This window comes from Hypanus sabinus, chromosome 27 (genome assembly GCF_030144855.1).
Source record: "Hypanus sabinus isolate sHypSab1 chromosome 27, sHypSab1.hap1, whole genome shotgun sequence".
Classification (NCBI taxonomy): Eukaryota; Metazoa; Chordata; class Chondrichthyes; order Myliobatiformes; family Dasyatidae; genus Hypanus; species Hypanus sabinus.
This window is the reverse complement of record NC_082732.1, coordinates 14,419,761-14,444,873: the sequence shown is the minus strand read 5'-3', so window position 1 is coordinate 14,444,873 and position 25,113 is coordinate 14,419,761. Positions and strand designations below refer to the sequence as shown.

General features: G+C 39.3%; 1 protein-coding gene across 12 annotated transcripts in view; it reads right to left on the bottom strand.

Moving 5' to 3' along the window:
* Positions 1 to 4,555: 4,555 nt before the first annotated feature.
* Positions 4,556 to 25,113, bottom strand: part of c27h1orf174 (chromosome 27 C1orf174 homolog) — a 32,751-nt gene continuing 12,193 nt past the window's right edge. For 9 of the 12 annotated variants that reach the window (XM_059951746.1, XM_059951742.1, XM_059951744.1 and 6 more), the window contains 4 exons: positions 22,145 to 22,255; positions 10,859 to 11,413; positions 8,963 to 9,121; positions 4,556 to 5,578 (listed from right to left, as the gene is read on the bottom strand). In XM_059951746.1, the coding sequence (XP_059807729.1) occupies positions 5,504 to 5,578; positions 8,963 to 9,121; positions 10,859 to 11,413; positions 22,145 to 22,255 (900 nt within the window). In that variant the 3' untranslated portion in view covers positions 4,556 to 5,503. Of the gene's footprint in view, positions 5,579 to 8,962; positions 9,122 to 10,858; positions 11,414 to 22,144; positions 23,764 to 25,113 lie in introns of all 12 variants that reach the window. The other 3 variants (XM_059951752.1, XM_059951750.1, XM_059951751.1) reach the window with 1 other exon arrangement.

Sequence of the window (25,113 nt, the reverse complement as noted above, 5' to 3'; positions counted from 1 at the left end):
GGTCCTGAAAAACGTCTCATTTTTACTATGCACTGTACCAGCAGTTATGGTCAAAATGACAATAAAAGTTGACTTGACTTTTCTTTTTATTATCCTTTACTAGCCCTTTAATTAAGTTATGATTCATAAATATAATTCATTTAATCATAAGCAGTGTACTGTCTGTTATTTGGTGGCACTAATTTATAACAGGGTAGCACATTACACAGCATTCATACAAACCGTGTTTGGGGTGGGACAAGCAATCTCAATCTCACAAGTTTGGTAGGACCAGAATGTGTCTTCCCTAGACTTACACAGCCAAGGAAGCCAGGGTCTTTCATTACCATTGAGAACAATTTCATGTAATCTTAAATCAGGGCATTAACTCTAAAAAATGTAAACTATGAAGTTATGAAATATGATCTGCCCTTGTTTAGTTAGGAAAACAAGGCCTTCTACATGAATTACTGAAAAGTATTGCATAATGTTATAATTTCTAACTTGGCACAAATATGTTAGTGAACTAAGCAACATAATACAAATTCTAAAAATATTTACTGACTCCAAATTATTAGTTCAAATGTCATCCTTGGAGTGACATTTCGTATTCTGTCTCCCCAGCTGTTTCTTAAAATGTCGGGAATGAATTGAATGGGCTGAAACTAGCAACTAATATGACCTCAAGGAGCTACAAACATAAATATTGCCTTTTGTACCTATATGCTGGTGTTTTTTCAGAAGCTGAAGTTGGAGATGCTGGTTGAGAGACATGCTTCTTCTGTTAGTTGCTCAATTGTCCATCTTCATTCACAAATGGATAGGTGGAGCTGCAAAGCTTGGCTTGATCCGTTAACTGTGTATACTATGCTGCTTTTCTCTTTAACCTGCGTGAAGTCCTTCTCATGGTTTCTCCAATGAGCACCTCACTTTCAAATACCCCGGCGCCTCTCCGACCATGTCTTGCTGTACGTCCCACTGAACGTAGTGGTAGTTAATAGTGTTATTCCTACGCAACTCTGAATAAACTGGATGATATTTGCACTGAGTTGAAAAAGGATCCAGTTTGCAGCAAGCTCATACTGTGAGCATGGATGACCAGCTGTTCCAAAAGGAGCTCATGATCTCAGACTTCACTGGCTTGAATGAGACATACTCACCATTCTTGATAGTTTGCCGCTAATGGGCTTCAGACTCATCATTCTTGCTCCTATGCACACCGTATCTTCAGTCAAATCCACCAAGGACATCAAGGCACCAAAAAGATGCCAGCTAAGAGCAAGGCAGTCTGTGTGGTGGCCTGGTCTGAGCACACAGCTGGGAGATTATGTAAAGCAATATGAAGCAACAGAAAATGCACAAAAATCATGCTGAACCCTCTGTCCCACAAAATTCCCAGACTTTTGACAACAAATTGCAGGCATCAGACTTTTTTGAGCTGAAAAGACACTCACTGTGCATTATTCCTCACAGAATGTGGATGTGTAGGCTGCTCTCTACTAAGTTACACAGCACCTGAAAGCTGTATTCGCTCATTATGGAACACCAGAAACACTTGTGACAGACAACAGTCCACAGTTTGGCAGCTCAGAATTCAAAACATTGCGTGAGACTATGAGGTTAAAGAAACAGTCCACTGTACTCATGAGCAAATGGAGAAGCAGAAAGAGCAGTGCAAGTTGTTAAGAGTCTCCTACTGAAGGCAAAAGACTCCAACAATCACTTGTGATCAAAACATGGCGAACTCAGGGAGAACAGGCATACACATATGCGCCTTCAAAGTCCACCAAAGGTACAGGAAGAAATATGAGGGGTGATTGATAAGTTCGTGACCTAAGGTAGAAGGAATCAATTTTAGAAAACCTAGCACATTTATTTTTCAACATAGTCCCCTCCTACATGTACACACTTAGTCCAGCGGTTGTGGAGCATACGGATCTTGGACCTCCAGAAAGTGTCCACAGATGGGGTATCATGTGTGGCACCTTATCAAATGCCTTCTGAAAATCCAGGTAAATGACACCCACTGTCTCTCCTTTATCCACCCTGTTTGTTACTCCCTTGAAGAACTCTAACAGATTTGTCAGGCAAGATTTCCCTTTACAGAAACCATGCTGACTTTGACTTATTTTACCACTAGTCCCTAAGTCCCTCAAAATCTCATCCTTAATAACATCCCAACCACTGAGGTTAGGCAAACTGGCCTATAATTTCCTTTCTTTTGCCTTCCTCCCTTTTTAAAGAGTGGAGTGACATTTGTAATATTTCAGTCCTCCAGGATCATGCGAGAATCAAGTGATTCTTAAAAGATCATGACCAATGCATCCGTTATCACTTCAGCAACCTCTCTCAGGACTCTAAGATGTAGTCCATCTGGCCCAGTCCCCATCTCTTTTGCCTCCCTTTCTGTTCTTTTTGAAACATCTAAAGCCTGGCACACTCAGCAGCCATTCCTGCTCATGAAACATCCATGTCTCTGTAATGGCCACAATGTCATAGTTTCACGTATTGATCCATGCTCTAAGTTCATCCACCTTGTTTATGATACTCCTTGCATTAAAATAGACACATCTCACACATCAGGCTGAGTGCATCTCTACTCTAGAACCTGCCTGCCCTTCTTCACAAACTCCCTACAAGCTGTCTCTACTTGTGCTCCAACCTGACCATCCTCTGCCTCTTCACTTCGGTTCCCACCCCCCTGCAAATCTAGTTAAATATGGCATTGGAGCTGTGCTTACCTTCACAGTAATAAATATGAGTAGAGCAGGGGGCTAAGCACACAGCCTTGTGGTGCACCTGTGCTGAGGGAGATTGTGGAGGAGATGTTGTTGCAATATGTAGGGTAAAGCAACTCAATCCAGGTCTTCAGTAAGCCCAAATACACACAACTACAGTTCGTTTCAATAGAAGAACCTAATTTTTATCAACAGTGCTTAGGAAAATCTTTCTACCAATTACAATATGAAGACATACCAAACAAAATAATTAGAAAATCCTCATCTACCTGGTTGTGACCTTTGCAAATTATTTGTTTTCCTGTTCTGTACTTTCGAACTATAACACCATATTCTGCTTTCTGTTTTTCTTTTTACTGTCTCGAAGTATTTGTATGTGGGATAATCAATCTTATGGCACCCAAACAAGTTTTTCATTGTACAACAATAAACTAATAGAATCGAAATAGCTTACTGAAACATTTATTATTTCCAAATTACACCTTCATAGCACATCAGTTGATAGTTAACTTTTCTGAACATATAATGTTCTATTCAAATGTGAATAGATTGAAAACAAAATGTGTTTTTTTTATTCAAGCCTTTGGTTTAAATAAGGCACTGGTCTAGCTTTTGCCATTATGGACCCACTGCCCAAACTTACATACATTGATGCCAACAGTTGATGTTGCTCAAACGGACAATCCCAGAGACAGGCAACACAGAGCTGAATGGTGGCAGATCTCGAGTGTGAAGGATGAGAAATAACATGGCCAGAAGAATCCCTACTTACAGAGCTCCTTTGAAAGTTGGTGTGATCCTGCTCCAGGATCAAATATTGAAGCTGTAAATACTTTTTCACTGTTTCAGAAAGATGTAAGAATAAACTGAAAGACTAATTTCTTTTAAAAAGGCAAAATGAACAGAAATTATTCAAAAACACTTTTCTCTTACTTTCTTATTTGAATTCCCACAACCCCACTTAAAATTAATATGCTCAATGATACTAATACTGTATCCTGAGAGGATTTTCCCAGTAGATCCCAATGGGTTATTGGTCATTTTAAGTGACATCCAGCTGTGCTCCTGGATTTCCACGAGAATTAATGAAAGTATTGTTGGGGACTGTTTTTGGCACTTCCACATTTTCATAGAGGTCTCAAAGATTAGATACACAAATGCTGAAAAATACTGGTATTTCTGTGCAAAGTGCACAGGGTTTGTAATCTGTTATTTGTATTTCAGAATGGGGTTCACTAATGAAACAAATTATTTAAGATGAGTTTCTATCACTTAATTGTTTAACAGATTTCACAAATACAATACTAGATAATGAATCATGGCTTTGAGATTTATATTTATAATAGAAAGGAGACATTAATTTCCCCAATAATGTTTTCATTAATTCCACTTGGGAAACAGTGAAGAATAGCACAAAGCCCAGAGGGAGGCAGAACCAAGCTCCAGCAGAACTTCCACAGAGGAGTTTCAAATGGCTTTGACAGAACACTAATGATTGAAGCAGAACTATCTATAAACATTACTTGGAAAAGAGGATTTTGTCCCTTCAAAAGGAAGAGATATTCAAGAAGTAAACAGTTCCACTTATCTTCTCCCTTTACTGCATGGTAAATCTGGTAAAGCTATACAATACAAAATCATTTCAATTTTATTAAAACAAACAAAAATTACCAACATGCTTATAGAAAGGCAGAGGATCAATGAAAAAACTTAAGTAGAATAATACGATTTCAGTTGCAGCCTTCTCTACCATGATCAAAAATATTCTGGAAAACAATTAGCATTTCTTCTTTTGTCACTGAACACCTATCATATTAATAAGATAAATGACACCATGAGAAGGAAAATAGTCTTTTTATTCTTCATATTAAAGTACGAATGGACTGAGACAGGGAGAGGACTGCTGTTTGAAATTTCTGTAATTATTCTTGCTGTTGCTTTGTTCTAATACTCTGATAGTTATATTGGAAAAAATGTCCTTTCACTTCATCTGACATTGATTGCAGCTTTTCCCTGCCTTTACAAAGGCACTGATATTTCCACAATACTGAAATTAAGTACAATTTACAATGAGTTATAAACCCTTTCCCTAAACTATCATGTATAAATTGAAGCATACACCATTCTAAAAGTGAGTGGACGTCAATTTAATATAACCTATTCAATTTGGGCAAAAGAATACATTTTCCAAGCATGATAACATTTGTCCACTTCCAGTTTATAATGCAATATTAAGCTCAATATTCTCAACTTACAGTAATTTCTTCTGCGTTGTTCCCACCACACCTCCCCCCCCACAACCCCGAGAAACACTATAAAACTGCTTAAATGAATAGGTTAGTCTCTGCTTTGAATTGCAGTTATGATTTTAAGTAGCAGGTCTGATACCATCTCAAGCCAACATTGGTAAAGGCTGTGCACAAATGCCAAACCCGATGTTTGCTTCCACTTACAACTTTAACACCAGCTATCACTATTTTGATTTACTGGTCTATTAATAGAAGTGTAAGTAAAGGCCAGGGGTGCTTTAAGTGCAAATTTAAGTTACTGATTACAGAAGAAAGACACAGAATTAAACAAACAGAATGTGGGCAAAATAACTAAACCAAAACGTCAAATCTTTAAAAACACAGATTTATGATGAGTAATCAAAATGTAACAGCTGGTCAACTACCATGTTGCTTCCAGACAAGTTCGACTCTGCAATAATTAGGTGTACAATCAGATGGACGTCTTTGGTTTGACTTTCCTGGTTAACAGTTTCCATTTGTGTTTTTACAAGATCATCACAAACACTTATCCATCACGTCCGATGCATTTTGCAAAACAGGATTCACTTTTGTTTCAGTTTCCACTTGCACCTTTCAAAGCAAAACATATTATTAGCTGCTGGACTTGTACTTTTCACTGCCCATAAGACTGGCTGAAATAAATTCAGTATCATGCTTGCATTGCATTAAAATCTCAGAAACTTAAGGAAAAGCTTAGAGAAGTGGCAGAAACTGTGACACAAGGTTTACGAGTGCTTTAAAATTCAGCTATTTATAGATAGCAAAGAGCAAAGTATGTTGGGAATGGCAAGGGCAGAGTGCCATGGGAAGGGTGTGGAACATGTGGCATAGGAGTGCCAGGGATAGGGAGTGGGGCAGGTGCAGACATACCCAGCCGTGAGATACCAAGCAATATCATTTGATTTCAAACAATTGGTTTATTGATCATTACAGAACATTTCCATGGTGCTTCCTGCTCCCTCCCCTCTCCCCCTTTTTCCAACCATGATTCCTCTCTCCCTGCCCCGTTCCCACTCTCAACAACCCATCTAAGAATCAGGTTTATCCTCATTGCAAATGTTATGAAATCTGGTTTGTGTGACAGCAGTACAGTGCCATACATAAAATTACTACAGTACTGTGCACAAACCTTAGGCACTGCACTGTGATAAACCAATTATTTGAATTCAGATGACCTTGCCTGGTGTCTCAGGGCTGTGTTTCTGCACCTGAGCCAACCCCCAACATGGCACTCCTTCGGTGCCACCTACCCCACAGCCTTTCCACAGTGCCCCACCCTTAACATTCCCAGCATCCTTAGCTCCCATCAGACTTACAAACTCACTCGCCTCTCCACGTTGACAAATACAGTACTGTCCAAAAGTCTTAGGCATCCTAGCCATCTATACACACCCAAGACTTTTGCACAGTACTGAGAATATAAAACCAGAGAGAAACAAAATCAGACTTCTAAAAACACCATAGGGAGGTAAAAGAGACTAATATGAACATGTAGAATGTGATGAGAAATAAACAAAAATATTGCTGGGAACTAGCAGAACTTTTTGTATTTTCATTATCCATAGGCAGGGCATTGGAGGAATCGGAAAAACTCTGGCAATCAGAATGAGGTTTAATATCACCAGCATAGATCATGAAATCTGTTGTCTTTGTGGCAGTAATACAATGCAATGAATAATAGAGAAAAAACTGAATTACAGTGAGCATGTATAATAATTAGTTAATTAAACGTGTATGCAAATTAAAAATAAAAAGTAGTGTTCATGGGTTCAATGTCCATTCAGAAATCGGAAGGCAGAGGGGAAGAAGTTGTTCCTGAATTGTTGAGTGTGTGCCCTCAGGCTCCTGTACTTCCTTCCTAATGGAGCAATGAAAACTGGGTATATCCTGGGTGATGGGGTCCTTAATGATGGATGCCACCTTTTTGAGGCATCACTCCTTGAAGACGTCCTGGGTACTATGGAGGCCAGTGCCCATGATGGAGCTGACTAGTTTACAACCCTCTGCAGCTTCTTCCGATATTGTGCACCCACCCCCAATCCCAGATGGTATGCAGCCAGTTTAATGTTCTCCGAAGTACATAATTTGTGAGTGTCTTTGTTGACATACCAAATCTCTTCAAACTCCTTTAGCTAACGTGCCTTTTCTTCAGAATGGCAGCAGCGAAAAGCCAGGGAATTACAAGTTGGTTAGCCTTTCATTGATGGTGGGAATGTTATTGGAAGGAATTCTGGGGTCAGGATTCATGTTCATATGAAAGACAAGAACTGATTAGGGATAGTCAGAATGGCTTTGTGAATGGGAAGACATGCATCACAAATTTGAAGAAGTTTTTACAGAAGAGTTGACCAAGTGTATTGACGAGGGGCAGGGTGGGGCACACACTGGCTACAGGTTCTGCATCAGCTTGGAAGTAGGTACAGAGGAGATGTTAGGGGCAAGTTTTTTTTTATGCAGAGAGTGGTGAGTGCGTGGAATGGGCTGCCGGTGGAGGCAGACACAATAGGGTCTTTTAAGAGGCTTCTGGATAGGTACACGGAGCTTAGAAAAATAGAGGGCTATGGGTAACCCGAGGTAATTTCTAAAGTAAATACACGTTCAGCACAGCATTGTGGGCCAAAGGGCTGGTATTGTGCTGCAGGTTTTCTATGTTTCTATAAGTTAATTTGGAAAGTCAGAAAACAGGGTGAGCTGGCCAATTATATACAAAATTGGTTTGGTGCTTGGAGACAGCAGGTGATAGAGGAGGGTTGTGTTACAAACTAGAAGCTTGTGACATGCTGTGCCACAGGTATCAGAGCTGGGTCTTCTAGTGTTGGTCATATATTAATAAGTTGAATGATAATATAGTTCCATATCTTTCAAACTATCTCTCAGGCAGTTCTGGCATATTGGTTGTGTTATGACCCGGTTGGAATTTAAGCATTTGAAGAAGTACATTCCTGCACCTTCATTATTTCTTAATAAAAAGGCACTTGTCCACCTCCTCCAATTGATCCAGTGCCTTCTTATGACCAATAGATATTGCACCCCAATATTTTATGGAGTATTGATATCAGTAAGTAAATAATACTCTCGGTCATCTCTTCAAGAAAAACTTCATCCAACCCACCATCCAAAGTAGCCTGAGAGACAAATACAATGAAAGACTCATTTTTCCAAAACTAAACTTTAGACTAATAAAGGATGTGGGTAATTTTGAAGTACAATAATCTGTTGAAAATTCAGATGGTTTGCCATTTGGCTCACTTGGTGAAATTAGCTGTGCTTCTTTGTTTAATTTTAATTAAATGAAACCAAGGAACAATAAGTAAAGATCGTTCACTTACCAACCCCTTCCCTTCCCTCCATCGCATAATGCTAATTTCTGATGGTTTAACACCTGGCTCAACAAGGTCTATGCTCCCATTAACTCAGCAGGGCCCCAATTCCCAACATTTACTCTAAGTTGTAGTTCAATTTGTACTTCATCCAACCCACCATCCAAAGTAGCCTGAGAGACAAATACAATGAAAGACTCATTTTTCCAAAACTAAACTTTAGACTAATAAAGGATGTGGGTAATTTTGAAGTACAATAATCTGTTGAAAATTCAGATGGTTTGCCATTTGGCTCACTTGGTGAAATTAGCTGTGCTTCTTTGTTTAATTTTAATTAAATGAAACCAAGGAACAATAAGTAAAGATCGTTCACTTACCAACCCCTTCCACTTCCCTCCATCGCATAATGCTAATTTCTGATGGTTTAACACCTGGCTCAACAAGGTCTATGCTCCCATTAACTCAGCAGGGCCCCAATTCCCAACATTTACTCTAAGTTGTAGTTCAATTTGTACTTTACTGATGGCGGCTACAAGTAAAATTTAAAAATAAGCTTCTACTAAATTAGCAACACCACTCTTTTGTGGCTGTTTGAAAAACATGACAGCAATGGCACTCAACCTTATTAACATACCTCATTTTCTGATGGAGGTAACACTTGTGGCTTCACTTCAGTTTTTTCTGCTATCCTGTCTTCTGGTTCGTCATCCTCTTCATCTTTTGCAATGAAGTGACGTCTCCTATACTCTCGCCTGGTGACAGAATCCAGGAGTGGTACTGATTGTGGAAGATCCTGAAACATCCATTGAGTTGTTTTCATACAAAATAGGTCAAAATGTATTTTCCTTCTACTGATTTGAGGGACTGTTGCTTGAGGGAACTTGAAACTACACTAGACTTTTACTATGTACTGTACCAGCAGTTATGGTCGAAATGACAATAAAAGTGACTTGACTTGACTAAAGTGACGTGATAGGAATATTCATTATTCATATATGTGCAGAAGAAGACCCATCTCTGAAATTGGAGGATTACAAACTGCCTTCACTGAAGTTTATCTGGTTTTTTACATTTATATTTTAACTTGAGATTCACCAGTACACAAAGTTTCACCTTCCTAATGTAATCAATTGCAATGGTGTAATTTTTAAAGAGACTTCGCAATCAATTTTCTCTTAACAGTAAAATTTCAGATGTCTCAAAAGTAAAGAATCATTAGTTTTACTCTTAAATAGGCAGAAAGTAATTTTAAATTTCATAAGAGGAACCAGGTCTCATGTGATTAGAGCAAAAAAAAACTGCAGATGCTGGATATCCTAAACAAGAACAGAAAAGGCTACCTCAAGCTAAGGCAGCATCACTAGAGAAAGAAATAATGATGGCATTTCAGAACTTCAAAAAGTGATAAACAAGCATGTTAACTGTCTCAGCATGAGGGTGGGAGGAAGGAAAGGGAAGGAGATTGGAGGAGAACAGAGTGGGCATCTATGAAGAGTTGGCAAGATAAAAATTTATGTTAATATCTGCAAAAGGAAAAAGAAACAAATTGAAACAGAGAGGTACAACAACATTTCTACAGAGGAAAACAACATCAGGAAGTGAAAAGGAGCCCAAATGGCACAGTTGTTACATATTTAGGAGGTTGTCAAGCAAGGATTGGGGGGTGGGGAGAATGGTAGAAGTTTAAAGAAAAGTGGGAAGACAGAAGTTATCTGAATTGCTGAGCATTTCCAACATTCTCTGTTTTTGCTCATATGATTACACATTGGATTCTGACTTGGATCCAACTAAGAATGCTTAAAGAATAATTCTCCACACATGGCCCCCAAAGCATAGTAAAATGCTTCCTTCTATGTTGATAATAATACTCTCAATAGCTCTACATTCTCAGACAAAGGCTCATCTGAAGGAGGTTTGTGCATTGCATAATCATAAATAATATATATGCATAGCATATGTGTAACTTAGAGAAACTGCATGATGATTATAAATGGCAACTGATGCATTAACATTGTTAAACTTACAGATATAATTTGTTAATCAAGACCCAATTTAGGAGACCTTGGCAAATGCTTTTTTAAAAAATGGTTGTCAAGAAATTCGTATTTCCCTTATTGGAGGACACAACATCAAATAATTTCAGACACTTTTCCAGTTTACAGGGTGTATTTGTAGGTAATTATAACAGGCAATACATTATATTGCTTTAGTGCCAAATCACTTGGTAATGTTGCTTTATGAGCTTAAAATTATTTCAAAGGAAATAAAAGAACCGCATGTAAGTTGATGTATCTTCAGCTAAAGGGAAGTTGTTGGTATCTAACATTGTACCAATAATTTAGTCAGAGCTGGAGTTCAGGAAGATTGTAGAAAAAGACAGATTAAGTCAGTAAAGGTTCTAAGGGATATTAATTCTTTACTCAAACGCAAATTACTTGATGTTTTCCATTCCTCTTAAGTGATAACTTACTTTTGGTAGGTGAATAACAGAATAATAATAATAATTATTATTATTGCTTATAGCACTTACTTGCATAATCTCCACATTTCCGAAGAATTTGCCCACAGGCATTGGCTGATTGCTATCCTCATCCAGAAAAATGCTGTTATCTATTTTAAATGAGGTGCCTGGTGATTGATCAATCTCCATAGTATCCTTCCTTTCTGTATTACTATCTGGGCTTTCTGTCTTTTCAACATCTTCCTTGTTTTCTAACACTGGCTTCATGGATATTTCTGTTAGCAGATGATTATTATTGTCCATTTCTTCCGTTTCAGTGGCATGGTCTCCATGCTTTTCAGTCTCTTCCCACTCTGAGCTGATTGTCGAAGGTGTCTGGTTTTCCTGGGCTGCTGCATTCTCTTCAGTGCATACTTTGTGAATAAGTAGCTTCTCATTCTCTTCTATTGACTTGTGTGAAGGTTTGTGAGGAAGAATGACAGCAGTATCTTCTAGTTCCTGCTCAGTAACTGGAGCTTCCTCTTTCGTCTGTACTTCCACTCTTTCGCATTTCTGCTTTTTTGAGGGATGATTACTTGTGCTGGAATCTGACTTGTTCAATGAAAGCACGGTTTCACATGAAGTCTGCAGCAAAACACACAGATTCACTAATCATTAAATGCCACTTTGTTTCAAGTACTAATTTTATTTAGACTATTAGCTGATCTTATTTAGCTAATGGGAGATTTGACTCCTATTAGTGATAATCCTGCTTAACATTTTGGTACACTACATGAAAGAAGCAAGGAAACTAGTATTTTTTTTACCTTTAGCGATGTATTTATTGTACCCATATTTCACAGAATTCATTAACATTGTTCCATAACAGTGAAAATTTTAAAAAAAATGCTCTATCCCTTTTTTTATAAAACTCCAACTGTTCTTCCAGAGATAATCTATTTTTCATAAAAAAGTTAACATTGCACCACTGGAAGATTACATAATTCAAATAGAATTCAAATACTATGAAAAAGACTTCATTCACTATTTTACTTTGCTACTATTTGAACAATTCTGCAGTAATTGCTAAACAATTGAAATCAATATTTTTGGCCATTTTTACATTTATGAATGAACTTTTCTCGTGCTTACAGCCGAGTACAAATATCAATTATAATTGCTGGAAGCCCGAGAAGAGTTTATTTGTCATATATGCTGAGAAAACACTAGATCCTTTTTCATTTTTATGTATATTTTAAAATGTGGTGTTGGATGCATGCCTGTTACACACAGAAAAAAAAACAAAATTTGATATTACTTGAAACTCAGAATTGATTTCAGCAGTTGACCAAATCATTTCACCTGGATTCCTCCAAGGAACCAATGTGGCAACATGAAGTATAATCATTCTTGTGGTAAAAGTAAATAAATGTTTTCAAAATAAGAGTAAATGGAACATAGCCAGGTATCAAAATGACAGATGCTGGAAATCTGAAATTAAAACTGAATATGCTGGAAAGACTCGGCAGTCAGGCAGCATCTGTGGGAAGAGTAACAAGTTGGAATATCCAGCAAAGATGAATTAGCTTAATCATAGCCACAGTTTAGTGGAATGGTACTTCAGCATTTTCTCTCCATCCTCCTAATTTGCAATTCCAAGAAGCACAGTGATAACTTTTTCCAGTGTTACATGACATGGCTGAAATCATGTCAAGGCTTAGTTTTAAAAAGTGCAGGAGGGAGTAGGAGTGATGCCTGATGGAGATCATTGATTTAATTTTTCCAAGGGCTTCACATTGGTCATGAATTGATCACATGAATTTCACTAAATGGCAAGGTTAGTGCTCATCCGCCAGGAAACAAGTGCCATATTTTTAATCCAAAAATAAAAAACTTCATGAGTTACCATTACGCTGCTGCAACATAGCATGTATTATGTCATCCCAAGTCTGATGCATGAGAAGTGAAAAAAAAACTATTTAAGAGTATTTCCTAGATCTAAGCAACTGTTTAAATGGCAAAATTCTGCCAGGCATTTAAGCTTTATTATTTTTCTTTGTGTCAAACAAGATCTTAATGAGCCCAGTAAATCCAGTAAATGAATGTCCTTGCTATGGTGAGCGCTCTTTTTGAGGGCATGGAGGCTTCCAGCATTGCAGTCTCAACAGTTCTAAGAACAAATATTGATACCAGGTAACACCCACAAAACGCTGCAGGAACTCAGCAGGCCAGGCAGCATCTACGGAAAAGAGTACAGTCGACGTTGTGGGCCAAGACCCTTCAGCAGGATTTGATACCAGGTGTTTCTTTCAATGGAGAGACACACTGGAAAAGCTAAAAGGTGATGGAATTATCACTGTTGTCATTGTTCCAAAAGTTGCTGAAGGGTGACTGGAGGTAACGTGCTCCCCTTTTCACATTCTTCCTAAGTGTTTGCATCACAGCCAGTGGACTTTAAATCCTGCCTGACATAATGAAGTACAGGTGCCCACCCCCCTTTACAAAGGTAGAGCGTTCCTATGAAACCTTTCTTAAACTGAAATGGCGTAAAGCGAAGAACCATTAATTTATACAGGAAAAATTTTCGTAAAAGCGAAAATCCTCTTTATAATACAAAAACAGGTTACTAATGTCGGTCTTTTGTAAAAACGAAGTGGTGTAAAGTGAACATCCGTAAAGCGGGGGACACCTGTATAGGGGAAATGCATGATAAACGATATAGATGCACCACAGTAAATACTGGAGTGCAAAATTTTATTGTTCAACTGGTGCTAAATCTAATGGAGGTCAAGGTAGCCTGTAAATGCTGTCATTGTCTTTCTGCCCAAATGTGGAGTTTGTGGAATGACATCCAATTATCTTTGTGTTTTTCAATATCTGATATCAATACTTGCCTTGTTGTCAACAAACCACTTCCTCTATGCTTGCTGCTCCTTCTCTCCTCCTCTTCCTACTGGAGGGCATCAAGAAAGAACTAAGCCCTTAGGATAACATCATGAACTGATACATGCTGCACCAAGTACCTCCCAATTATATTGCAGGGCTCCATCGAGTACAGGCACCAAATTCTCATCTTGAGGACCCTAAAGCATTTTCCATTGAAATTATGCTAGCCTTCTGCCTCTGATTGTATTGACACACAGCTGCATTAACAAGACACCTAATGAATTCCTCCCAAAATTTCAAAAAGCACACAATCCACACTGTGCACCAATCTCTCACTCTCTCTGACCAACGGACTCAACTTAAAAAGAAATATATCTTTCTTTTATATGAGTGCAGAGGATCAGCAATATCCCAAAGGCTGAATTGAATTACACTCTAGATGAACAATGGCATAGATCAACCATGATTGTCTGAAATAATCTAGAAGCTAACAAGTTCAGGCAACGATTATGTTTACCTCCTCTGCCAGAATAGTTTGGTCATGCAGGAATGCTGGAGCTTTAGGTGCCGAAGTTGGTGAGCCGGCATTGCCATTTTTGCAGATCTTGGGCTTCAGATACAATTCTCCTTGAAGAACTGAAAGTAGAAGCATTATTCCCTGCATACTCTAGTGGCATGGCCTACTAAAATAAGATGACAAGGAACTTACACCCCATTTTTATTAGTTCCCTAAGTTCAAAAGCCCATTATAAATAAGTATGAAACAGATGAGTAGATCTTTAAACTGTATAATTACTGTGAAAGGGTTATTGTGAAAAGCTGCTTCCTTGCAGGGAGACCCATAATATTCTCAATCAGACAAATGTGATCTATTTTTGGCATTGACTGGCATCAGTTATGTGCTAACATGTAATATACATGAAAGTACCAGATACACTGCACCATTCTGTGCAGTTGTTCTGAAAGATTGTTCCAAGGATAAATGATTGATGTCAGAAGATTCTGTTGCTAAGGCTAAAAGTAATTTTTTTACTTTTCCAGACCATAGCTATTGGTGACATCATAAACCAACTCAAAATGGATTCATTCAAGCTCAAAATTCCATTCACTTGAATAATCATTACTTGTCAAGTTTTCTAAGACTAAGTAATTTAAAAGAAAAAAAGATCTTGTTGTAGAATGTCTTAAATGCATAATGGAGAACAATTAACTGGCTAGAGCAATGGATACCTGAGATGAAATAAATGCAAGGCTGAGGTCTAATGATGAAGTATGAAATGGTATTGAATTATATTTTTGATTAGTAATGTCTGTCTTGGTCAGAAAGCACTGGTCAAATGTTGCTAAACCAAGCTAATGAGAAATTCTATCAGGTTATTTCTATTTTGTCCCTCACAGAGTGAGCATATTGATCCAATAGATACTAATTTCACTTGCCCAAGTTCAGCTTAAATGAGGCTGGTGGATGCCTAAGTTTGTTCAATCATGGTTAATTCAATTATATAGTTATATACAAGGAACTGCTTTAACTTCCTGTAAGGCCTTACCATTCAAATAGCAGATTGGTTAAAATATAATGACTACAAAATTGGATGTGTGGTTTTGTTTTTGATGTCACAGGTGTCTACGTTCTTTCACCTGTAATCACGAACTATGAATGCATCTGTAATGCTGATTTTACAGTTATGACTGAACTATTTTTGGTCAATGTTATCTAGGAACAGGAAAACCTACTTTCAAAATCCTCTCAAAAAGGATTTTCAGATACATGAAGATTGTGGATAAAATCAACAAAACTCAAAGAAATGCAGAACTTTTTTTTGGACAGAAAGTATCATTTTGCTTTCTAAAGGTGTAATACAGGCTTTGTTAGGTTCTGGGAATTGAAAATGGCGGCAAGGACAGGGCTGAAAGATCTGGTGAAAGTGGGAAAAGAGAATGGCAGTAGAGAGGGAAAGTTCTGATTGGCAGGGGCAATCTCCAGTAAGATTGGCAGTTCATCTGCCATACGTACCCTTTTGAGCAGCAGTTTCTAGGGAAGCTAATGTTTTCCGAGAACGTGCCATTTGTTGCTGGCAGAATTTTAGTCAGAGCTATGTCTGGACTGTTCTACTTGTAACAGTCCTAAGCACAGTAAACATCAATTGATTTCATTATCAGCTCAGTTCAGGTAACCGTAGCAGACATAATTATGTTTCCCAATCAACAATTCACTGCTCAGTCTAATGAATATACCTCTTGCACCATAAAGTTGAACTCCTGATCTCACCATTTACTTTATCTTGGCCTTATAACTGTAATGTTCTCACTAGGCTTGTACACAAACCTGACTCATTAGCTAACTTTGCTAACAGCCACGTGACTCAGCAGCAAAGAGGCCACCTTTCATAAGCAATTCACGTCTAGGGTCGGTATGATTTGGGTTCAACCAAACAGGAAAGTTATGATGTTCTGATTAAGGAACATTGATGATAGCAGATGCTGTGTAAATACAGCCCCATACACAATGATCAAGAAATGACAGGTTGTACCCCAGCATAAGATTATAAAGAGAGTATATTTACCAATTTTTCAACTTTATCAAACAGAAAGAAAAGAAAAATAAGAGGGCCCACTGCAGTTAAACCAGTCCAATGTGCACATAAATGCTGGAACTCGTTTCTGGAATAGTCATGTGCATCACTTTACTTTACTCACATGCAGAACCCAGGTTCTGCATGAAAGATACCAGTCACAGTTCAAACTTCCCACGAAGACCATCTCAAACAAACTGACTAAGTTAGGAGTACTGGCACTTCGTCTTTAGAATCATTCATCTGCACAAAGTGCTGCCTACAATGGCGTCTCTCCTTTGAGTGACATTCTGCATCTTCTCTTGTGCTCTGCTCCATAGCTCGCACCAAAACACCCCAATACTGTCCTTCAGAAATCTCATCCTGCTCAGCTCTTGAGAATCTTCCATTCATCCCAATGGGCAGAAAGTTACAACACTTACCAAGACAATCCAGACTGGCTGGCACAACATTCCTAAGTTGGACATCATGGCTCATTACCTTTAGCTAAAGCCAAAACACTCTTAGTGCAGGACATACAGCTTTTGCAGAATACCTCATAGCATAGCAGCAGAAACCTTGAACAGGGCATTACATGACATATTTGTTTACCTGCACTGCAGTTTCTCTGTTCAAAGTTCAAAAGTAATTTGTATTATCAGAGCACAAGTATGTCACTACATACAATCCTGAGATTCATTTTCCTGTGGGCATACTCAGCAAATCGATAGAACAGCAACCATAACAGGATCAGTGAAAGATCAACCAGAGTGCAGAAGACAACAAACAGTGCAAAATAAATATAAATAAATAGCAATAAATAACGGGAACATGAAATAAGAAGAGAAAAAGTTCTTAAAGTTAGATTATTGGTTGTGGGAACATCTCAATGGATGAGCAAGTGAATGTAGTTATCCCCTTTTGTTCAAGAGCCTGATGGGGTTATGGGGTAGTAACTGTTCTTGAACCTGGTGGTGTGAGTCCTGAGGTCCTTGTACCTTCTACATGATGGCAGCAATGAGAAAATAGCATGGCCTGGGTGGTGAGGATTTCTGATGATGGTTGCTGCTTTCCTATGGCGTTTCATGTAGATGTGCTCAATGGTTGGGACAGCTTTATCTGAGATGGAGTGGGCTGGATCCAGTACCTTTGTAGGATTTTCCGTTCAAAGCCATTGGTGTTCCCATTCTAGGCTGCCAATCAATACACTCTCTACTACACATCCATAGAAGTTTGTCAAAGTTTTTGATGTCATGCTGAATCTCTGCAGACATCCAAGGAAGAAGAGGTGCTGACATGTTTTTTTTGCAATTGCATTTGCGTGCTAGGTCCAGGGCAGGTTCTTTGAAAAAGCAACGCCCAAGAATTTAAAGTTGCTAACCATCTCCACCTCTAAGGAGAACTGGCTCATGGACCTCTGGGTTCCCTCTCCTGATGTTTACAATGGATCCAAGTCACCTCTCAGGTGAGAGCTGATATGTTTCATCGCCAGCCTCTCAAAACACTTCGTCACTGTGGGTGTAATAGTCGTTGAGGCATCGGTATAATTGAAGCCTGATTGAATCAGGTGGGTACCACACCCTGATGAAGTGAGAGGTTAAAGACGTCAGTAAACACACTAGCCAGTTGGTCAGCATAAGTCTTTAGTACACGGTCAGGTACCCTGTCTGGTCTGGAAGATTTCCTTGGATTCACCCTCCTGAAAGTAGCCAGTACACCAATTTAAGATACTGATATCATAGGATCTTCAAGAGATGTGGGAGTTTGTGATGGTTCCTTCATGTTCTGACGGTCAAAGTGAGCACAGAGGATGTTAAGCTCAACTGGAAGCAAAGCCCTGCTGTCTCCCATATCATTTGATTTAACTTTGTAGGAAGTTATAGCATTCAAGCTTTGCCACAGCTGTCGAGCATCCCTTATTGATTCTAGTTTGGTCCGGAATCTCCACCTTGTCCATGAGATAACTTTCCAGAGATCATACATGGCTGCATTGCAAACTTGTTTCCATTCCCACAACACACATGTGTTAGAGTATTGTAAACTCTTTACAGAAACATTTAGTAGACAGGTCTGAACACACTATGTAAACAGTGTGTGGAAATTACACAGAAAGCCCTACCATCTTGCTGGTGAATGTACAATCTAGATTGCAGTACTGGATGGACATGAGAAACTGCTGTATACTTTGCATCATGAAAACATGGCTCACCCCCACCATTTCAGATGCAGTGTTGCAGCGTGAGGGCTTTACCATTCACCACTTGGACAGAGTAGCTATGTTTCCTAAGTTAGAGGAGGTGGAGTGTGCTTCATAATTAACTCATTGTGGTGCACAGACATGGTGGTTCTCTCTCAGTCCTGCTCTGCTGATCTGGAACATTTAGTGGTCAAGTGTTGCCCATTTTATCTGTTTTCCACCATCATCCTGGTAGTGGTGTGCATTCCACCCTTGGCCAACGTCAGCTAGGCAGTAGAGGAGCTGAGCACCATGATTATCAGGTACAATACTGCTCACCCCGTAAGTTTCCAATCATTGTGGAGGATTTCAACCAGATCAGCTTGAAGAAGTCTCTGAACAACTACCACTAACATATCGCCCATGGAACTAGAAGAGAAAACACACTTGACTACTGTTACACCACCATCAAGAATGCTTATCATGCCATCCCATTCCCGCACTTTGGTGAGTCTAATCTCCTGGCTGTACTTCAACTCCCAGTGTACAGAGACTGAGGACTGCAGTACTAGTCGTGAGGTCAAGGAAGGTGGAAGAGTGTTTACATGACTGCTTTGAATCAGTGAACTGGACAATATTCATGGATTAATCTTCAAATCTGAAATAAGTATTTCACCAAATTCATTAAGTTCTGTGTGGATGAGTGTGTGCCTTTGAGAGCATACTGGACCTACCCAAACCAAAAGCTGTGGATGAACCAGGAGATTCACAGGCTGTTGAGGGCTAAATCTGTAGCATTCAAGACCCATGATCTATAACTATACAAGAAGTTTAGTTACAATCAATGGAAGGCTCTTTTAGAGCAAAAGCACAATTCTTATTGAAGTTAGAGATGAAATGGGATGCATGTCAGCTCTGACAGGGTTTGCAGGCCATTAGTTCCAAGTTGGAACATAACATCAGTAATGGCTGTGATGCATCACTCTCCGATTAGCTCAATGCCTTTTATACATGCTTTGAAAGGGAAAATAAAACTAAACCTGTACAAATGCTTGCAACATATGGCAACCATAATCTCTGTCTCAGCACCTGATGTCAGAACATCTTTGACGAGTGTGAGCCTGTGCAAGGCATTTACCTAGTAGGGTGCTGAAAACCTCAGATCTAGCCCTCAGCCAAGCGACAGACAGGAGTTTTCAAGAATATCTTCAATCTCTCACTGCTGCAGTTGGAGGTCCTCACCTGCTTCAAGAGGGTGTCAATGACACCAATACCCAAGAAGTGCAGGGTGAGCTGCCTCAATGACTATCAATTTGTTGACCTCATATCTACTGTGATGAAGTTCTTTAGAGGTTGGTCATGGCCAAAATAAACTCCTGCCTAAGCAAGGCTCTGGACTTGCTGCAATATGTCTATTGCCAAAATAGGCCTACAGTGGATGCAATCTCATTGGCTCTCCACTCGGCCTTGGACCACCTGGACAGCAGCAACACCTCCGTCAAGCTGCTGTTTATTGATTACAGTTCAGCATTCAACACTATCATATTTGCAGTATTTATTAATCAACAAGCTTCAAAACCTGGGCCTCTGTACCTCCCTCTCAAATTTGATCCTTGACTTCCACATCGAGAGACCATAGTCTATGACGATCAGAAGCGATATCTTCTCCTCACTGATATTCGACACTGGCACACCTCAAGGATATGTGCTCAGCCCACTGCTCTGCTCTCTTAACAAATCTGCTGATGACCCAGTTGCTGTTCACAGAATCTCACATGGTGACAGGGAGGCATATAGGAGTGAGACAGATCAGGTTGAGTGGTGTTGCAGCAACAACCTTGCAATCAGCAAGAGCAAGGAATTGATTGTGGACATCAGGAAGGAGAAGTTTAGGAACACACACCAGTACACATTGAGGGATCAGCAGTGGAAAAGCTGAGCATCTTCAAGTTCCTGGATGTCAACTTCTCTGAAGACCAACATATTGATGCAATTACAAAGAAGGTACAGCTAGGGCCTATATTTCATTAGAAGTTTGAGGAGATCTGGTATGTTACTAAAGACTCTAGCATATTTCTACATATGTACTGTGGAAAGCACTGCCACTGGTTGCATCAGCAGCTGGGAGCTACTGACTCAGCCAGCTCCATCATGGCAGTAGGCTCCATAGCATCAAAGACATCTTGAAAAGGCAATGCCTCAAAAAGGTGGCATCCATCATTAAGGCCACCCCCCCTCCATCACCCAGGACATGCTCCCATCAGGGAGGAGGTACAGGAGCCTGAAGACACCCATACACTGTGTTTTAGGTATAACATTTGTAGTATTTATATACATAATAATATATAGTATTTTGCAGGTATTGTTCTATGCTGTTGCTGCCACAAAATAACAAATTTCATGACATACACCAGTGATATTAGATCTGATTCTAATTCTGACAGATAACAAGCATGAAAAATTACATTAAAGCTGCTGGCTCAAAGGAATTAAAATCTGACTATTTCTCTATTATTGTCATATCTGATAACTGTATACAATCTACCATTAACATTCATTGATAATTACCAGAGCCAAATTCTCCACCACCCATTAATAAAGAAATCTGTTGACGTGAATATTAATTGGACTAGCTGTTAAAGCTTAGCAGAGAACAGGTCTCTTTGTGAACTCATATCCTGCCCCTTATCTTACCATCTTCAAAGTGCATCAGAATTGTGATGAAACATTTTCAGTCGCCTGGATGACAGCAGTCTCAGCAGCTCTCCATTAACCTGCCATCATCCAGGACAAAACAACCTGTTGGACTCTCACCTCTGTAATGAACACTTACTCCACCTACACCAGTGCACTTCCACCGCAGTGTGTGGAAAATTGGCAAGCTTTTTTAACTACACATGGAAAATACTCCAAGTCAATACTTAAAAGGGGAAGACAGGCAATCACTTTGGAATGTTATATTTGCCTTGGAGTCTCATACAGTTCTGACTCAATCATGTCTCCTTTTTTGCTGTCCTCAAATTTACTACCTAACAGCATTATGAAAATTCCTTCGTCTTAAGCTCTACAGGAGGCCAAAATGGGAGCTTCTCAATGACTTCAAGTTCAATTAGGATTGATCATTAAACAGTGATGTTACTTATTCTCCATCTCACAAGTGAAAAAAACTCCAAATGTGCTGAATGTGCCATTAATTTCTTTTCCCCAATGCTGTTCACCTCAACATCTGCTGACCACAATTCATGATCACAAATCCCAACCAATTTAATATTCCAAATCATATGAATACATCCAACATAGAGAAGAACAAAACACCAACTAATTATCATTGCTCATATATCTACTGATACTCCGACAGCTTCTAATTTCACTTGGCCAACTCATTAAGCATAAGAGATATTTTGTATGGAAAAAGTCCCTTTGGTCTGGCTGATCATCAACCTCCCATACTACATGAATCCCATTGTTTATTATGCCTCAGTGGATGGAAAGTTACTTGCTTACAGTACAGAATAATAAAACTGGAGTTTATACTCCTGATGGCTATTGAGTAATCTGTGAAACGAAGTGATGAATAACATCAGCTATAAGATCACTGGTGATTAATATTGTTGATTCCATGAATTTGATATGCTGTTGAAATTCACTGCTTAGTAAGACTGAAGCCATTGACTTCAAAATCCACCACAACTTTCCATACCCCTCCATGGATATCTGCAGATACAGAGGCTCTCCAGTAGAAAGATTAATCATTTTTCTTACCCTGGGTGTTTTCTGTGTTGAGCTGCCAGCTTTGATGCTCTGTTGGGAGGTGCTTGAAGCTGCAGTACAAAGCACCTTATTCCGAATACGGGCAGAACGCCGGACTCCAACCTTAAACAAAGGCATTGGTTATATTATTTCAGTTATAATAAAATGTAAGTAGTATGCATTCAAAAATACACCTAAAATATACATCTGGGATAACACAAAAAAATCAAGAAATCCATTTTAATCCTGAAACAGAACCTGTGGATACTTTGTATAGTGCAACAGTAACCCATCTCCAAATAGCTTAATGCTTGATAGCTTTACCGTATCGCTACCTGGTACCACACAAAGAATCTACTTTCAAAACGTAAATTCTTCAAGGAGCTCATTTTCAGATTACAGTAAATCTGCAATGATTCACCTTCTGATCATTCTAAAATCCAATAGTTTGCCTCACCAAATATTGTTTGATGTTCTCTTTCAACTCACTAGGGTCAGCTCTGAGCTCCCCTTCCAGAAGCTAAGACTCAGTTCTTCACTCCTTTTCCACATGCCAGAGCCCTGGTCCCTGCATACTCATGACTCACTGAGGGCCTGGTTCTTTCACTCACCTTCAACTTACAGGAGTTACTGGAAAATTTATTATAATGCAATGCAACATTTTTTAAAAAGTGAATTAAAAGTGTATTGGGAATAAGATCCTTAAAATATGCTAATTTTAGCAACAAAGTCCCAAGCGTAAACACAAAAGATTCTACAGATGCTGAAAACCTTGTGCAATATACTCAGCAAGTCAGGCAGCATCTATGGAGAGGAATAAACAGTCACTGTTTTGGGTCAAGATCTGATGAAGGATCTCAACCTGAAACCCAGACTGTTGATTCCCCTCCATAGATGCTGCCAGGCTTGCAAAGTTCCTCCAGCAATTTGTGTGTGTGTGTGTGTTTCTCATTGTTCAGACCGTGCTTTATTGGAGTTTTATGGCAGAGCCAATATTTTTGAACTAGAGTTCAAAGTTTTATCCTCAACATGGTCAACAATTGCATGTCTCATTATATTTTCTGCTCAGTCTTCAACATCATTCATATTAAGTGTTAAGTCATTTGTTGTGCTTTAATATTATTTGCAAAAATCTAAGGTATGGCTTCAGGGAAATTCAAACATGAACAAGTTATGGTTCCTATTGATTTGTACTGTTGAATGTTCTAACAAAATTAAAATAAGTAAAACATTCATTTTTTAAGCAACTGTATAGAAAAAAGTTATAAAACAATTCTGACTGAAATGTTAGGACATTGAGAAGTAGATGTAAGATATTTCAAAGTAATAAAGCTCAACAAACTGGTACAAGTAAATCATTGGTACTATATCTAATTCACTTATCTTGGCCAGTATGCCTCCCCTTCAATTAAAATGCTGTATCTCTCTGTGCCTGTGATTGATGGTTAACTTTTTAACACTCATCTAATTCTCTGGGCTCCTCAGGAATGTTCTCTTCTTCCCAGACCTGGGAATAAAGGTTGCAGACTTCCTTGCTGGGGTTTGGAAATCCAGCAGCTACACCATCTGGTCAGAACGACTTTATGATTTCTTGTCAGTCAGAGTAGTAGCAAGCCTCTACAGGAAATTTGCTAAGGAAAAGAATAAAGGCCTCTGTTGTAAAAGGATGAAGTCAGTTTGAGAGTCTGCAGATGCTGGAACTCTTGAGTAACACACACAAAATGCTGGAAAAGCTCAGTATTTTGGGCAGTATCTATCGAGAAAAAATGTTTTGGGCCTAGACCATTCATTGGTATTAGAAAACAAAGGAAGCAGAAGCCAGAATAAGAAAGTGGGGTGGGCACGGGGTGGGTAAGAAATACAACCCAGCAGGTGATAGGTGTGACCAGGTGAGAGGGAAAGCGGATAATGTTCTTTCCAGCTGGTAGTAACTTCAAGGGGATTCAAACATTATAAACAAGTTACGGTCCTATTGATTTGGAACAGAGGTTGGCTGTGACGTGCTATCTGATGATCAAAGGTCCTCAAGATACTCCACGTTAATTTTCTTGAGGCAATATTTCTGTTGTTGCCATATTTTGGGGCCTGGCCGATGAAGGTACCAAAGTAGGTTTGGCAGTAGTTTGATCAACATAAACATAAGAGATTCTGTAGACATGGAAATCCAGAGCAACACACACACAAATGCGAGCAGAACTCAGTAGGTCAGGCAGCGTCTATGGAAATGAATAAACAGCTGATGTTTCAGGCCGAGACCCTTCATCAGGACTGGAAAGAAAGAGAGAAGATGCCAGAATAATAAGATGAGGAGGGGGAGGGAAAAGAGGACAAACTAGAAAGTGATAGGTGAAGTCAGGTGGGTGGGGGAGGGGAAATGAAGCAAGAAGCTGGGAGACGGGTTACACCTGAACTACAAGGGGACCAATATACTTGCAGGGAGGTTTGCTAGTGTTATTGGGGAGGGTTTAAACTAGATTTGCAGGGGGATGGGAACCAGAGTAGATAGTGGAATGGGGGTAAAAATAAATGATGTTAGTAGTTCATGCGAAGTTATAAATAGTAAGGTTGTGAGTGGTGGTAGCAGTCTTCTGAGGTGTGTATATTTCAATGCGAGGAGTATTGTGGGAAAGGCAGATGAGCTGAGGGTCTGGATTGACACGTGGAATTATGGCATCATAGCCATTACTGTAATTTGGCTACAGGAGGGGCAGGACTGGCAGCTCAATGTTCCAGGGTTCCGATGTTTCAGACGTGATAGAGGCAGAGGGATGAAGGGTGAAGGGTGGGGGGGGGGGGTGGGTTTGCTAGTCAGGGAAAATATAACAGCAGTGCTTTGGCAGGAAAGATTAGAGGGCTTGTCAACTGAGGCCATATGGGTGGAGCTGAGAAACAGGAAAGGTATGACCACATTAATAGGGTTGTATTATAGACCACCCAATAGTCAGCGAGAATTGGAGGAGCAAATCTGCTGAGAGATAACA